This window comes from Zingiber officinale, chromosome 1A (assembly GCF_018446385.1).
Source record: "Zingiber officinale cultivar Zhangliang chromosome 1A, Zo_v1.1, whole genome shotgun sequence".
Classification (NCBI taxonomy): domain Eukaryota; kingdom Viridiplantae; phylum Streptophyta; class Magnoliopsida; order Zingiberales; family Zingiberaceae; genus Zingiber; species Zingiber officinale.
The window spans coordinates 81565015-81581463 of record NC_055987.1 but is presented as its reverse complement, the minus strand read 5'-3'; the positions used below and the strand labels follow the sequence as shown (position 1 = coordinate 81581463).

The window sequence follows — 16449 nt, the reverse complement described above, 5'->3', positions numbered from 1 at the left end:
ACACATTACTTTAAGCTAAAATAGCATCTTATATATAAATAATGAAAATGATCAATCATAGGGAAAACTTATGCATAAGTGTACATATAGCCTAAAGATCATTATTGAAAATTCCAAAACAAAATAAATTTCAGAATATGTTTGAGAACTATAGGAAAATAATTTTGAATTTAAGTGTTTGGATAATAAAAAGTTGAGGTGAAACATTGAAGATTTTCATAGTTTCCAACTTTGCGCTAAACTTGAAAATCAGGAGTTATTTTCATATAAATATATTTTCTGTGATAGATAATATAATAATAAGTGTATTTATGAAGCTTCATAATTTATACACTTGTAGAATTTTTGTTGTATTTCTAAATTTCGACCAAAACAATGTTCGAAAACCAGTTAAATGGACCATTGAGCACTCAATAGGAATGGAAATCCAGTCGACTAGCACTAAGTTTAGTCAATTGGCATACTACAAACTTAATATAGAATTCCAGTTTAGGCTAAACTAAGGGTGCGTTTGGTTGGGGGTTATTCTTGATAACCTTAGTTATCCATCCAAGGTTATCAACAAAAACCCTGTTTGGTTTAGGTAATCGATAATTCCCGAGTAATATTCCATGTTCGACACGTCAGCAAAAGGGGTATGCAACCAGGAATCGAAAAACCTCATAAAACTGAGATTTTTCTTGATTCTGGGGTTATCGATTTTTTTTTACCCAAAATACCCTCGGATAAGAGAAAAATGTGACAAAAAAGTAAAATGTAAAGAAAAAAATGGAAAATATAAAAAATAAAATAAAAAAATAAAAAAACGTAAAAAATTTGAAAAAAAATAAAAAATGGTAAAAAAACTTTTTAAAAAAATTAAAAAAAATAGAAAAAACATTAAAAATACAAGAAAAATGTAAAAAAATAAACAAAATAGAAAAAACCTAAAAAAATTTTAAAAAGTAAAAAATAATAAAAAATGTTAAAAAACATTAAAAAAAAATTATAAAAAAATAGAAAAATGTAAAAAACCCCTAAAAATTTAAAAAAAACCTTAAAAATAAAAAAGTAAAAAAATAAAAAAAAAAACTTTAAAAAAAATGAAAAATTAAAAAACATAAAAAAAACAAAATAAAAATATATATAAAAATAAAAAACAACATGAAAATATAGTAAAATATAATAGAGTTTAAATAATAATAATAATAATAATAATAATAATAATATTATTATTATTATGTGTAGTTGATTTTGTAACTAAGGATAATCTAGTAAAATATTAAACTAGGTTATTCATTAAAACCTTCAAACAAATATGTTTTTGTTGTATTACCTAGATTGAACCAAACAACATTTGGTTATGTTTTATTCCCAATAACCTTGGTTATGTGATTACCTGGTAATCACATAACCAAGGTTATACATGATAACTTGAACCAAACGCAACCTTATGGTTTTATGAAAATTAATCAATGAGTTTTTTAACCCTAAAAAAACACTTAGTTAAGTGTTTATGGGATAAAATGACCATTGTTGGTATAACGATAATGGTTTGAGGGGGAGAAAAGTCATTAAGAGGGGATGATAAGGTTTCTGACCTTGAGTTTATGAGAATGATTATTTAAGGGGAAGGGGTAACTTCTCCCTAAGGTGTTGAAATTTATTTCCAAGGACAAAACATAAGTTCAGAGGGAGAGGATTGTACCCTTGTGATACTTTATGAACCTTTCTACTCTATAAAGAGGGGAAATTCTTAGTTTTTGAAGTAGTAGCAGCTTTTAAAAGGAGGTTCACCTTGAAAGTGCATAAATTATCCCGATTGAGGTAGATGTTTCCATAAAGGAGAGAGATTTTTTATAAAAGAAGGAACTTAGACCTTTAAAAAAAGGAATTGTTTGTGCAATCTCCGTAATTGAAGTGGGAGGAAAAGCTTAAGTTTTAAGCATTGAATTATACCTTAATCGTGATACTTCAAGAATCTTGTATAGGTGAGATTCTTTTTGATATATGTCAAAGGGGGAAATTCGAACGGTAAGTTAGAAACCATGATGAGCATGATGAGATGGTTGAGAACCAATATTATAATAGGCGGAGATGGGAAGGCTTAGTTGGAAACTCTCACTATTTGATTTTTTTGATTGTTTTATTAATATTATTGCTTTATAAGCTTTTGATCATACCTAACTTAAACATAAACCAGATGTCAAACATTAAAAGGGGAAGAAAAAATGTTGATGCAATCATGCCTTAAACATGTTATTGACATGTGGTTTTGATGTTTAGACAAAGTTTAAGGGGATATTTGTTAAGCTCATATATGTATGTCAACTATGTTTGCAGAAAACTTGACATAAGTTGCACATGTAAAAAAACTTGTCATAAGTTGTAGGTGCAAGAAATGAAAGCTCAAGTAGCTCGATAAGGACCGAATACTTGACACCTGGAAAGACTAAGTAGGTTGAGGACCAAAGACTTGGCAGATGAAGCCCCATCAGGTTGACAAGAACCATATGCTAGTCATATGAAATCCCGGAATCAAGGAGCTTCTAGGCATGGTGAAGTCTTGAGGCTTGAAGAGCCATTTAGCACAAAAGTAAAACTCTTTGAGGAAGAGTTGGAGTGAAAGTGCAATATTGGATCAAGTGAATAGATTGAGGTGTTAACTTAGCCTTAGAAGTGGATGAAATCAAAAGTCGGAGTCAACTGAAAGGGAAACTTTAGTTGACTAGTAGCTTAGTTGACTAGCATTGATATTCTAGTCAATAGGTAAAACTTTAAACCTCAAATTCATGGTTTGTGGTTTGCACCAATCAACTGAAGTGATAAAAAGTCAACTAATGGTTGAGTCAATTGGATAGTCAACTTAGACCCATTCGCCTAACGAACAGAATATTTTTGTTTGAGATATTCAAGAGAATAGTCAAGTTGTCAATTGACTATTGCCGTGGTAGTCGACAAATGCTCAATGGTAACATAAAAAATTACCATGACCACTGATAGACAAATTGATCAACAGCTGTCAATATTGACTAAGTGATGGTCAATGCCAATCAATTAAAGCAACAATTGGATGCCCGTTTGGTTGACAGATCCAAGTCAGCAATCTGATGGCACTAGATGCTTGAACTCAAATTCGGAGCAAAAACTATATATATGGGTTTTTGACAGCTCAAGAATGCATAAGGGGCAAGTTGAAAATCTTTCAAATTGTCTTCTAAGTTCTTAAACCTTTCTCTCTATGAACCTCACATTCCTTGTAATCTCTTTGTGCGTAAACTCTAATGTTTGTAAGAGACATTGTAAGAGATTTCTCCACCTCAAATTGTTGATTGATAAGAAGAAAATTAAAGGTGCTTTCGAGAAGTGATTCACCTTAAGGATCATAGCCATGAAGTAGAAGTCTAAGGGAGGACTACTGGACCACATTAAACATCATAAATTGATTTGTTTGCATCCTTGATTTGTGTTTATCATTTTTATTTTTCTGTTGCTTTACTTGTTTGTAGAAACAAAAAGATGCGACAGTACTTCTCCAACGATCCAACAAAAGGTATTGAATGCAATAGAAGAATTTCATCCAAAAAAAAAATTCTCACAAGTAATATATGATTCTGAGTAAATATCATTACAAAACTTGAGGATTGTATATGGAATTTGGGGTAAAGAAGAAAAACCACCATGAGGAGAAATACCTATTTTTGAGAAAATCATTTAAAGGAGATTGGAAACAGAAAATCATTGAAAGGAGATTGAAAATCACGAACCATCAAAAATTGTTGCTAATTACCTATGAAGGGAAAAAAACAATAAACCACAATTGATTGACAGAAGAGGGAGTGAAGACAAAGAAACAATTGTAGAATCTAATAATTTTTAGAATTAAGTGCTTAGCTTGGATCTATTCAATAATTTAAACTTAGAAATAATTGATAAATCAAATATAATTTTTTAAAATATAGCATAACTTATTCCCATTTTCTTCAATGTCAATTAAGAACTTTTAGTAGTGATATGCATGATGTCACAAAGTGTGCATATTAGAAAATTTAGATTTAGAAGTTTATGTTATGAAATTTGTAATTGAATAAAAAAAACCACTTTTATATTTCTATATTGACCCTTTTTAAAAGAAAAAACTTAGAGTGGCATATTTAAATAAAATTAAATGAGTTACCCTAAGAAGCCGACGGAGCTCCGGCGCTGGCCAATGACGAGAAGGTCAACACAGTGCAACTGGGCGCGTTCCAGAATTTTGGTGGCCTTCCCCATCCCTTCCATCTCCACCCTCTCGATCTGCACCTTCACCGTCGGTTGCGCAGCCTCGCACTTTGCCCTCATCGCCTCCAGAAACACCGGCCCCGCCTTTGTACCCCCTCCGCCAGAGTCATGCTCAGACACACCGGCTGACACGAGAGAGGGAGGCCGCCGGAGGAACAATGTGAACGTCGACGGTGCCGATGCGGACCGTCGCGGCGGCGTGCTCTCGCCAGGGGGCTCAAGGTGGAGCAGAAGCAACTCGTCGTGCTCCGCCACGGCGTGGTAGAGGGCCCACTCAAGTGCGCCGCTGGCCTCGCGGCTCGGATCGGCAACCACCATGACCCTCCTCCTGCTCCCTGCCGGGGTGCGCCAGCCACTGTCCATATGCCCGGCCGGGACCGCCGCCACCTATTTTCTCACCACTTACGACGTCAAGGAAGTATAGGAGAATAGGGAGAGATCGATTGGCAGGAGGAACGGCATTCAGTTAAAATGGAGGAGGAGGAGGATGGCGGAGCAACGACTTCGTGAAAACTAATTCATTTCCAGCGTGTTGTAACCGAGAGGAGGTTCTAATTCGGGTGGGGTCCACCGTGACCATAGCTTCCATGGTAAAGTCCAGAAAACTAGTTCTAATAAAATAAATAAAACTATTCTTGATTTTTGCAGACAATCGTTACCATTATTTTTCAATAATTAATAATTCCTAACATTTGTAACATAACATTAGTAGCTAGTATGCATTTGATTGTTTTTTTTAATGTTAAAGATATTTAGGATTATTAATAAATAATATAATAATTAATAGCTACTAATTTAACAATATACTTTTTTATTAAAAAAAAGTCTTCACATTTCTTTAAAAATTAATACGCTTAGAGTTTATGAAGGAGAAAAAAAATTATAATGCCTAAATTGCCCTTATCAGAACTCAATTGTTGTGTATTTAAAATAGGAAGAATCGTGTATTCTTTTAGAGACAGAAATAAAGATGAATGAATGCTTTGGAAACGAAGAGTAACTAAAGAGGGTATAAATGAAAGATCAAATTTTTAATTGTGAAGGAAAACAAGGAAATAAGTACAGCCTTGTCAGGAGAGAATTCAGAGATAGAAGTTTGGCAGTGTGATCTCCTTAAGTAATTTGGGCTTAAGATTCAAGATTGAAGTTGATGCCCAAAGGTTTTTTGCAAAGTAGAAGTTGGCTAGTGTAGCAAACATAAGTTTGATGGAGCATACCTCGAAGCAATGCTCAAAAGAATTTTTAGGGGTTAAGTTTAAAAACACTTTCCTCAAATACTGAGCAGAGGAAATCTATCTGCATAAGTTGGGACACAAGGAACAAAAGGATGGATAAAGAAATGCGCAAATTGGTAAGTTACTTGAGTCCTACAGCAACCATTTTCTGGAGTATTAAGATAGAATTAGCCCAAGAAGTATATTGAGCAGACTGTGGAGAAAGGTTTAGTGTTTGGGTATCCCACCAAGATGAGTGGGGAGTTAACGAACTTACTATTCCTGCTTTTGATGGATGTCAGAATACCTTGGGATTTCCACTCAGTTTAGGATGCGATGATATAAACCCTCAAGCAAAGTAAACCTGACACCCATGGCAAAATAACCTATTCATCACCTTTATGCCCGACTCAGCCTTCGGCCAAGACAAGTACAAGCTGGTAACTGAGAATTTGGAGAGAAGAAGCTGACAATCAAGCTCCAAATGTTGAGCAACTGAAGAAGCGTAACTAAAATGTGAAATTGACTTGAGCAATGATGAAAAACAGATGCTTACTGGAGACTTGAATAAGAATTTGTTGAGCAAGAACCTAGAGGCCAAAATGGAGCCAAAACAGAAAATCTAACCAGTTTGATCAAGCTAAGCCCCATTATCATCTCAACCTGACCAAACTCCTAACCTAACCTATATCTATTTTTCAAAAGTCTAAGCTATACCCTACAGATAGCAGACCCTAAACTTCACTTTTACAATAATACTGAAGTTTTAACCAAATCATCATCGTATTTTTTAAAAAAAAAAAAATTCACTATCATAAACAAGTCACACACAAGTTGCAACAAAAATATAAATTATTTCTTAATCTTCTATCCACAAACTTGTACATGAAATTGTCAGGCGGCTCATAATAAGCATGTCAGAGATGCCATATAAAGACAAAACAAACTTATTTGAGAAAGTGTTACTAAAACAAACTTTGCAGTGGTCATATTCAATATTTTGAGCTATTTCACTTCAAAAAGATTGCAGGGAGTAACAAAATGGTTGCATGTTACTTTGAGATACTAAGAAATGAAGGTAAATAGGCTATAGAGGAGACGAGGTTTTCCCTTCCATACTATCTTCCTGAGAGGAAGCATGCGACAGCGCTGACGATGACATGGCTGCATGGTATGAGGAGGAGGCTAGTTGAGCAAAAGCTGGCAATGCCCCACCTGACAACCATAACAAGTATTAGAACCACCTGAATAGGTGGAATCATTGACCTCGAGAGCAAATATGATAAATAACAACTAATCAAAAAACAAAATTGAAAAAATTGGGAGAACATGTTCGTAACATATTCAACACATGACAACATGACTTCATTCATGTATAAATTTTCATCTGTTTTCTCATTCCAAAGGCTGTCATTGTGTCAATTCCAAGTGGTATATTTCTTACAATGACAAGAGCAACCAAGTGCTTATCCTGTTATGCAGAAGTACAAAACAAAAACAAGTAATAGATTGATATCGATGATAAAGAAAATAAATAAACAAAATGACATAGGAAACTATTAGACAAACAAAGAAATAAAGCAAAGTTCCTAATACATTTATTTGAGAAGACATGTTATGTTTTCAATTCAACTTCAAAATTATCACCCTCCTTGATATACATGGCAAGGGATAGAAAGAACTACTTGGTCAATGTACCAAATGAATTCCAAAGAACCTAGAAATTCTAACTCCATGTAAAGTTTACCGATATAAGCCCAATAACAAGAGGTCTCCATAAATATCATAGTGAATCTCATGAATATTGTAATGCTCTATCTTGGTCAAAATTTGCCAAATACAATATTCAAATCGAGAAATACTCTAAACAGTGTTTAAAATTGTTTCTAGTCAACTTGCCATTGGCTTTGACCCTGAAATACATATTTCTTGGTTAAATCTCTGACTAAATAAGAAAGCTACCCATGCACAAAACACTTTTTCCATGCTTACTTTCTGGTCATTCTTGGCCTACAGGGGATTTCATCGTCTCTCAAGAGGACTCGTCTCAGAGCACTGGCTAAGTATAGTCCACCTTAATATATGAGGACTTCATTTACCAACACATTGAACTTCTAGTTCTATTAGCACTTGTAGCACTTAGCAAACTTGGACTTTTGCCAACACCTATTAGACTTTGCGGCGCCGGGAGGATAGTGATTATCCTACGGACTAATGAGAAGGAGGATTTGAGGAGAAGGCAAGCAGAAAAATCAAAAAAAAACAAAGAGAAACCCGTCATTCTCTAGGTTTTACAAAAAAAGAAAAATTCATTAAGAATAGAGGATAATCTCTCAAATAGCCAAAGCTTATATAAACAAACTCTGACTCATAATAGGCAAAACTACCAAAAAAACCCTAAATAACAAAAATACAAAAATTTCTAAAAATAGTAAAAACGATGTTCGAATCCTCCGAAAAAGCACTAAACAATGTTTTTCGAATTCGAAATTTGGGGGTCACGGGTTCCACCCGATAACAAATCTAAGTCTCTAAATCAGCTTCAAGACAAACAACGGCTCATTCTAATATCCGAGTCAAAAGTTATGACCCTTTGAAGTTCAGGAGATCTTCTAGGGTCGATCCTGCATCACTTTGCCATTGCATCTACATTGTTATATTGAATCGTGAAGAAAGACTAGAGGGGATGTAAGTATCTCGTGCTGGTTTTGATATGATCAAGTCAAGTTAGGCTCTATGTATTTGATGTCTTGCGTTTGAGTGTGCAGGGAGCAACAGGGGATTGAATACATCTCATTTGCTTTATCACGCTCGTTTGCTCTTTCTTTACAAGATTACTTCGCAGTGGAAATACAAATTCAACAAATTTAAACACACAAAATGACATAATTGTGGTCCAAGGGAATTGGTTACCAATGTATTTGGTTTAGTCGATTGCAACGGTAAAATAGTCAACTAATGACACAGTTAGTAGAAGAACTTATTTAGATCCAAGGGAACTAGACAATGTGTCATTGTCTAATGTGGTTGAGTAGACTAATAGGTAGTTTGAGTTGACTAAAATTAAAACAATCAATTGGTGATAGACAAATAATCAACTACAGTAATGATAAGGCAACAATCATTGCGGCAACAACAGATCATCCAACTAATGTTGAACGATCTCATTCTGTGAATACCAAGCAATGGTAACTCGACTAAAACACCCACAATTAATGTACATTCAAGAAATAATGACAAGTACTCCATCTATAAAGAGATCCTACTCTTCACATTGAAGTTCTTTCACTTTTCGTTGGTAGTTTTCTATTTTTGCTACTCTGGTTGTTTTTCTTATTTCAGATTTGAACTTAAAGTTTCCATCTTCTATTTTTCATATATTGATTCTATTCTAGTCGGTCTTTGTAAAAAGGTTTCTCCGCCTTGGGAAATTTCCAAGGAAAAAAAAAATACTGGATTTTTTTTATACAAGTTCATAAGCCATGAAGTAGGAATTGGCAATTCGACCAACATAAATTTTTGTATTTGTCTTTCTTTTCTTATTATATTAAATTTTCATAATTCGTAGAAATATTTTTTATTTCAATATTTCCATTATACTCTTCTCAAACATATAGCTATATTTTTTTAAAGAACTTGGAAGTTTCTTAATTTTGTTGCATTTTTCAAAGAACTTCAAAACATCTTTTTCCCTACAATTTTCAAAGAACTTAAATACATTCATTTCCAATGTGCATTTAGATAACCCCTGATAATAATTTCAAATAGTTTTGATTATGTTACCTAACCCTCCCTCTCTATCATCTTTCTTGATTTAACAAGTGGTTTTAAAGCTTACTCCCAACAGACTAATCAACAAAAGGAGTAAGAGAGAACATTGCAAGAGAGTTACAACACAGCACGACATCCTTTCTTCAATGGAAACAACTTCACTTACTAGAAAGATAGAATAGAATATTGTCATATAAATAACATTGACAAGTGTTTTATTGTAGAGGAAGGTTTTCAAATGTCTGGGAACAAATTTGGATAAGCACTTGATTTTACTATGCAGGTTGACACTAGATAAACTCAATAAAGTCAACCTCTCTGGCTCAAGAGAACTGTGGGACAAGCTCATCAAGCTTCATAAAGGTATGTGTGACTCACGCATTGCTAAATGTGATTTATTACTAAGTCAAATGCAGAAATTACGCAATGAAAGAAGGTGAAATGGTGATTATAGAAGGTTCAATGAGATCCTTAATAGACACCACACAATTGAAGAACAAGTGGACAACCACTGAGATGTAATAAGATACAAACTCAAGGCTTTTCCACTAACTAGCTTGTAGTCATCTATGATAGATGGTTATGTTAGACATTTACAAGGTATGTAAGGACTTGTCTTTAGTTAATTAGATGACTACTTTGTGAGTTTCAAACTGACAAAATAACAATAAGAACTAAGCGTTTATCATATTAAGGAAGGTCGAATACATGGATTTTTCTAAGCTAGTAGGGGATTGAGTCTGGGATTGAGTCTAATAGCGCAAGAGGATCCATATAGTCGACCCCACTTAAGGAAATAAAGGTTTGGTTGTTGTTATTGTTGAGCCTAAAGATAAGGGTATTATCTTAATTGTAAAGAAGTCAAAAATAAAGAATGAGAAGAAGTCTCATTCAAGTCATTAGCATAAGAATCAAAGAGGAAAATAGTGAGATGCTAACTTCATCTAAAAGCTGATGAGAAGAAACAAAATCTTCAAAAAAAAAGATGTGAAGATAATCTTTCGAAAACCAAAGAGGCCACACAAATCATAAGTATATCTAAATCAAAATCAAATATATGATTTGTTTGAATAAAATAGGGAAAAAAACATTACAAATCTGAGTGCACGAGGCTCAATAAACAAGAAGAGAAGTTCAAGAAGAAGAGCGCTCTTAAGATTACCCAGGATAGCCCATCCTTAGAATCGTCGAATGAAGAATTTTGCAAGTTATTTGAGCATATGATCTTCATGGCCATTAATGATGGAGTTGAAGACTTAGTCACAAGCAAACAATTGATCACAAGAAAGATATATTAGTATTAGCCCTAGTACCAATTATGAGATGATTGTAAAGGGCTCATTTTGTATCATATATCATTACTAATAAAAGGCAAAGTTGATTATTATATTTACTTCAGTTCAATGTCAATTGAATAAGTATAATAATGTCCTTGAGTAGTAGGTCCTTGTCTACAGTATATCAATTGGTTGAATTGATAGTGAGATATTGTAGAGAACACTACTCTTACTTATTCCTAGTCGAGCATTAATATACAAGGACAATATTAATGTGCAGAGACTAGTATGTAGGTCAACGGATGACTTGATCTCACAAGTCATGGATATGAGATATCAGGTTGACACATGGATATATATTAGAGAATATATACTGAATGATCCGCCATGAGAATGTTTCATGGATCGTCGTATGAGTGTCTTAAACATTCTCATGTGACTATTAGTATGAATAGTACTTAGACCTGAAGTCACTACGGTTCGCTACATAAGGAGTTGTATGTTTTGGTATCGTCAAACGTCACCCGTAACAAGATGGACTATAAAGTCGATCACTGGGTATGCAATGAATTATGCGGAGGGATGTGAGTGATGTAGATGGGATCTATCTCTTCCATATAACGGAAGCGATATCTGTGGGCCCCTTGATTAGTAGGACACAAGAAAGCATGGTCATGCGTAAACTTGAAGTTGACTCATTGATGGGTTCATATGATGAATCAATAGATTAAGTGTAATCCGAATTTGACTCATTGAGTTAGACTCAGAGGGATCCAATTGTTGGATTGAGTCGAGTTGCTTGAGAATCAATGGGTTGGACTCATTGGGTGAACTTGAGTTCACCAAGGAAGTTGAATGGTCAAAATTAAACCATTAGATTGAATGGTTAATTTTGAGCCATTGGACTATAAGATGAAAGGGTGGAGACTCTTGGTATACCATGGGATCTAATGATTTTCATTAGATGAAAAGGTGTGAGACCTTTTGCATTCTTCTTCTTCCTCCTTGCCTCTCTTGGCCGAAACTCCTAGGTGAGGTTGCTAGCACAACCTTAGGTGTTTTCTTCTCCATCTTGCTTTGTTTGTGAGACAAGCAAAGACAAGACTTCTCCATCTTCCGCTTATTTAGCACGCTAGATCCCAACAGTGGTATCAGAGCCACTTGCAAAGGGCTATACTAAGTTGCTAGAAATTTTATATATGATATAGAAATTGCATGATAGGATTTACTGTGATTTGCAAAACTTATAAGTTTCGACCACACAAGACTCTCAGCCAGATTATGGGTCTCAGCCAGACTGTGAGTCTTGGCCAGATTCTAAGTCTCAGCCAAATCCTGAGTCCTGATCGATATGGGTGTTTTGTTTAGAACGAAACATAGTCGGGACCGCTGTGGCGTTGCGGCTCATAATTAGTTGTTCCAATCATAGTAAATTTTATGTCATAAAATATTATGAATAGATATGACATGATGCATGGTTATGGCCCTTTAACCCCAATGTGATTGGATGTGTGTAATTTTTTAATTCATAATACGGTCTGTGTGTCGTGCCTTCATCCCTTTTATTCTTGTTGTAATTAGATTACACTTGAATGTAACTCGAGTTTCTATAGATTTTGTAATGTACAAAATTAGAAAGAGTTAGTCTTCTGGAAGACGGGTGAAAAGGAAGGAAGGACAACAACACACAACAACCAAGGAAGCGCTTGGAGAAGCGGCTATTGACTTATCGCTCTTCTCATTGGCTTGAGAAGATCGTAGTTTATAGGGGTCATAACCATGTCACGTTTAAATTAACATATATGTTGATGTATACCATGATATGCCATGAATGTATGTGATGCATGTGTAGCTATCGCAATTAAGTCCTTTACATATGCCTACCAAAGTTTAGTACTCACTACTACCTCGATCATTTGTAGTCAGGTTTGGCAAAGCAAGTGACTCGTTTTATCTTGGTAGAGTGCGACTGAACAATTGTGATGTCCGACTATTAGACTTTAGGTGTGACTTAACTAAGTTAAGAACTTAGAGGCATATCCCATAAGATGTAAATCATATTATACAAGTCTTGGGCGATTAGCCAAAGCTAACTCAAGATGAATTATAATGTAGATTTCATGAGATGGGCAAATGAACAAATAGTCTTGTTCACCTATAGATCCAAGAGTTACATAGGATGTAATTGGTAAACGTTGTCTACCTAAGTTATACTAAGTCTTGAGCGATTAGCCAAAACTAACTCAAAACAAGGTATAATAAGGATTTTGTCCAATTGGTACACGTTCCCTACCTAATTTATACAAGTCTTTGGCGATTAGCCAAAGCTAACTCAAGATGAGGTATAATATGGATCTTGTCCCACTTGAATGTCTTTGCTTTTGGGTTTAGAGCTAGTAGTGACTTGCTCCTATCAAGCTTTAGAATTCAGTGGGAGAATCATTTAATTAAAGGCCTAATTAAATGATCATGACATTATTCTGTTGTAGATTACCATGTCGTCAAGTACATCGAATACCCTTTCTCTGCGATCTGTCTTTGATAAGGGCAAGCTCAATGGAGCTAATTTCCTGGACTGGTATAGAAACTTGAGAATAGTTCTCAAGAAAGAACGAAAATTGTACGTCCTAGAGCAGCCTATTCCTGAAGCACCCCTTGCATGAACTCTGAGCTTCAGAAGTAACATGAGAACATGGATGCTTATGATATGGTTGAACATCTTAGACAACTATATCAAGGACAAGCAAGGCATGAGAGATTTGAGATCTCTAAAGCACTGTTTCAGTGCAGAATGCAAGACGGAAGTCCCGTTGGGCCATATGTACTCAAAATGATCGGGTATGTGGAAAATCTACAAAGGTTGGGATTCCCACTAGGCCAAGAATTGGCTACTGACCTTATTCTGCAGTCGTTGCCCGATAGTTATAGTCAATTCGTCATGAACTAGAACATGAATGAAATTGACAAACCACTGCCTGAGATGTTGAGCATGTTGAGAACTGCTGAAATCAACCTTAAGAAGGTAAAGCCTAGTTCCATTTTGATGGTGTCTAAAGGCAAAGGCAAGTGGAAGCTTAAAGGTAAGCGTAAGGCTCAAGTCAAAGGCAAGGGCAAGGCTCATGCACTGAAACCCAAAGGTGGGGTTGCTAAGGAAGGAACCTGCTTCCACTGCGGTGAGATCGGACATTGGAAGAGGAACTGCAAGGGGTACCTAGAGGAACTAAAACGGAAGATAAATGAGACTTTTGCCTCAGGTATATATGTTATAGAAGTCAATTTATCTATTTCTTCTTCATGGGTATTAGATGCTCACATTTGTACTGTGCAAGGGCTGAAAAATAGAGAGAGTTAACAAAGGGCTGGACCTGCAAGAGTCACAGTTGCCGCCGTGTTGTGAAACCTACTTTATTTTGCCCACTGGGCTTGTTTTAGAACTTGAAGAGTGTTGTTATGTGTCTGCTTTAACCAAAAACATAATCTCTGTTTTTTTTTTTTAGACAAGAAGGGGTTCTCATTTATAATAAAGGACAAATATTGTTCTATTTATTTAAATGACATGTTTTATTGTAGTGAACCTCTAATAAATGGACTCTATGTTCTAGACTTTGAAAACTCAATCTATAGCATTAATACCAAGCGGTTCAAATCTAATGATCTGAACCAAATATATCTCTAGCGTTGTCGCTTAGGTCACATAAATGAGAGTCGCATATCCCAACTTCATAAGGATGGATTGTTGGACTCGTTTGATTTTGAATCATATGAGGTATGCGAATCTTGTCTTCGAGGTAAGATGACAAAGACTTCATTTAGTGGACATGGCGAAAGGGCTAATGATCTATTAGAACTCATACATACTGATGTATGTGGCATTTTCAGAATAGCAGCTAGAGGAGGCTATCATTACTTCATTACCTTCACTAATGATTTCAGTAGATATGGCTATGTGTATCTGATGAGACACAAGTCAGAATCCTTTGAAAAGTTCAAAGAATTCAATAATGAAGTACAAAATCAACTTGGTAAGAGTATTAAGATGCTTCGATCAGATCGAGGTGGGGAATACCTTAGCCAAGAGTTTCATGACCATCTCGTTGAGTGTGGGATCATATCTCAACTCACTCCACTTGGAACACCACAATGGAATGGTGTATCGAAAAGGAGGAACCGTACTTTATTAGATATGGTACAATCGATGATGAGTCATACAGATCTGCCTACTTCCTTCTGGAGACATGCTCTAGAGATAGCCGCTTTCACACTTAACCGAGTTCCATCCAAAGCCGTCATAAAGACACCATATACGATATGGACAGGAAAGAGTCCCAATATGTCTTTTATGAAGATTTGGGGTTGTGAGGCTTACGTTCGACGGCAAGTCTCTGATAAACTAGGACCCAAATCAGATAAGTGCTACTTTGTTGGATATCCCAAGGAAACAAAGGGATATTACTTCTATAATCTCACACAAGGCAAGGTGTTTGTTGCCAGGACTAGTGGGAGTGAAGTCGATCTTGAAGAAGTTCAAGATACTAGCACTGACACAATGATGGATATTGAACAGGTACCACAAGATGTTGTGGATCAGGATTTTGTTACACCACAAGAAGTTGTGGAACAACATCCTGTTCAAGTAGCACAAGTTCTACACAGATCTGATAGGATCCGCCATCAACCTGAGAGATATTCTTTTCTCTTGTCTGACAACGGTGATGTAGTGCTAGTTGGTCTCAACGAGCCTACATCTTATCAGGAAGTTGTACAGGGCCCAAATTCTGAGAAATGGCTAGAGACCATGAGATCCGAAATGGACTTTGGTTGATCCATATGAAGGGATCAAACTCATTGGGTATAAGCGGGTATTCAAGGTGAAGACTGACATGGATGGTCGTAAGCATACCTATAAAGGTAGATTGGTGGCTAAAGGATTCAAACAGATTCATGGTATAGACTATGATGAAACATTTTCACCAATTGCGATGCTCAAGTCGATTCGGATCATGCTTGCTATTACTGCATACTATGATTATGAGATCTGGCAGATGGATGTCAAAACCGCATTTCTTAACGGAAATCTACTCGAGGATGTGTATGACACAACCGAGGGTTTCTAGTGAGCATACGCCGGAAAGGTTCAGAAGTCAAAGATCCATTTACGGATCAAGCAAGCTTCCGGTTAGAATCTTCGATTCACGATGCAATCAAAACGCTGGTTTTCATTAAGAATGAAGATGAACCTTGTGTCTACAGAAAAGATTAGGAGGAGCCGTTTTTTTCTCATATCAGATGAGACGACATACTACTCATTGAAATGATATCCCTACTCTTGAAACTTGACTTGGGAATTGTTTTTCAACGAAGACTTAGGTGAAGCAACCTATATTTTAGGCCTTAAGATCTATAAAGATAGATCTAAAAGATCGCTTCGCCTAAGTCGAGTCACGACATCGACAAGGTGCTTAAACGCTTTGGCGGTGAATTCCAAGAAGGGTTCCCGCTTACGTCATACGGTGAGTCTTCAAGACCAATATCCTTCTTCAAGATGTAAAGGACCGCACGGATCGATTCCTTATGATCCGCTATAGGTCTATCACGACGCCATACTTACTCCCGCATGTCTCGTAGACGCGATAAGCACGACGAGCAAAACCAAGATCCGGGTGAAAGGTCATCGACAACAACAAGAATATTCTTAAGTACTTCGGAAGAACTCAAGATTATTTCGATCTATGGAGGCGAAGAGCTTGTAAAGGGTTACACGTATCGCCGTAAAAGGATTTAGGTGTAAGATTCCAAATCGACAAGGACGATTCTAGATCGCAATCAGGGCATGATTTTAAGTGGTCTTGTGTATTGGATACTACAACGATTCGAGGGATCATCGATATACGAGATACGAGAATACGCAGAGGACCGACCGACGCTAA

General features: G+C 35.9%; 2 protein-coding genes across 2 annotated transcripts in view; both read right to left on the bottom strand.

Annotated features, from left to right (window-relative positions):
* Positions 1 to 4152: 4152 nt before the first annotated feature.
* LOC121999367 lies at positions 4153 to 4623 on the bottom strand. The gene has a single exon (XM_042554058.1). It carries the CDS (start codon positions 4621 to 4623, stop codon positions 4153 to 4155), a length of 471 nt encoding a protein of 156 aa, XP_042409992.1.
* Positions 4624 to 6308: 1685 nt separating this feature from the next.
* The window catches only part of LOC122026407, a 32810-nt gene continuing 22669 nt past the window's right edge, over positions 6309 to 16449 (bottom strand). The window contains exon 6 of the mRNA XM_042585147.1: positions 6309 to 6689. Within this exon, the coding sequence (XP_042441081.1) occupies positions 6562 to 6689 (128 nt within the window). The 3' untranslated portion in view covers positions 6309 to 6561. The remainder of the gene's footprint in view (positions 6690 to 16449) is intronic.

Bases quoted from the DNA above. Each gene is read 5' to 3' on its own strand.
- LOC121999367 (XM_042554058.1), bottom strand. From the start codon at position 4,623: ATGGACAGTGGCTGGCGCACCCCGGCAGGGAGCAGGAGGAGGGTCATG.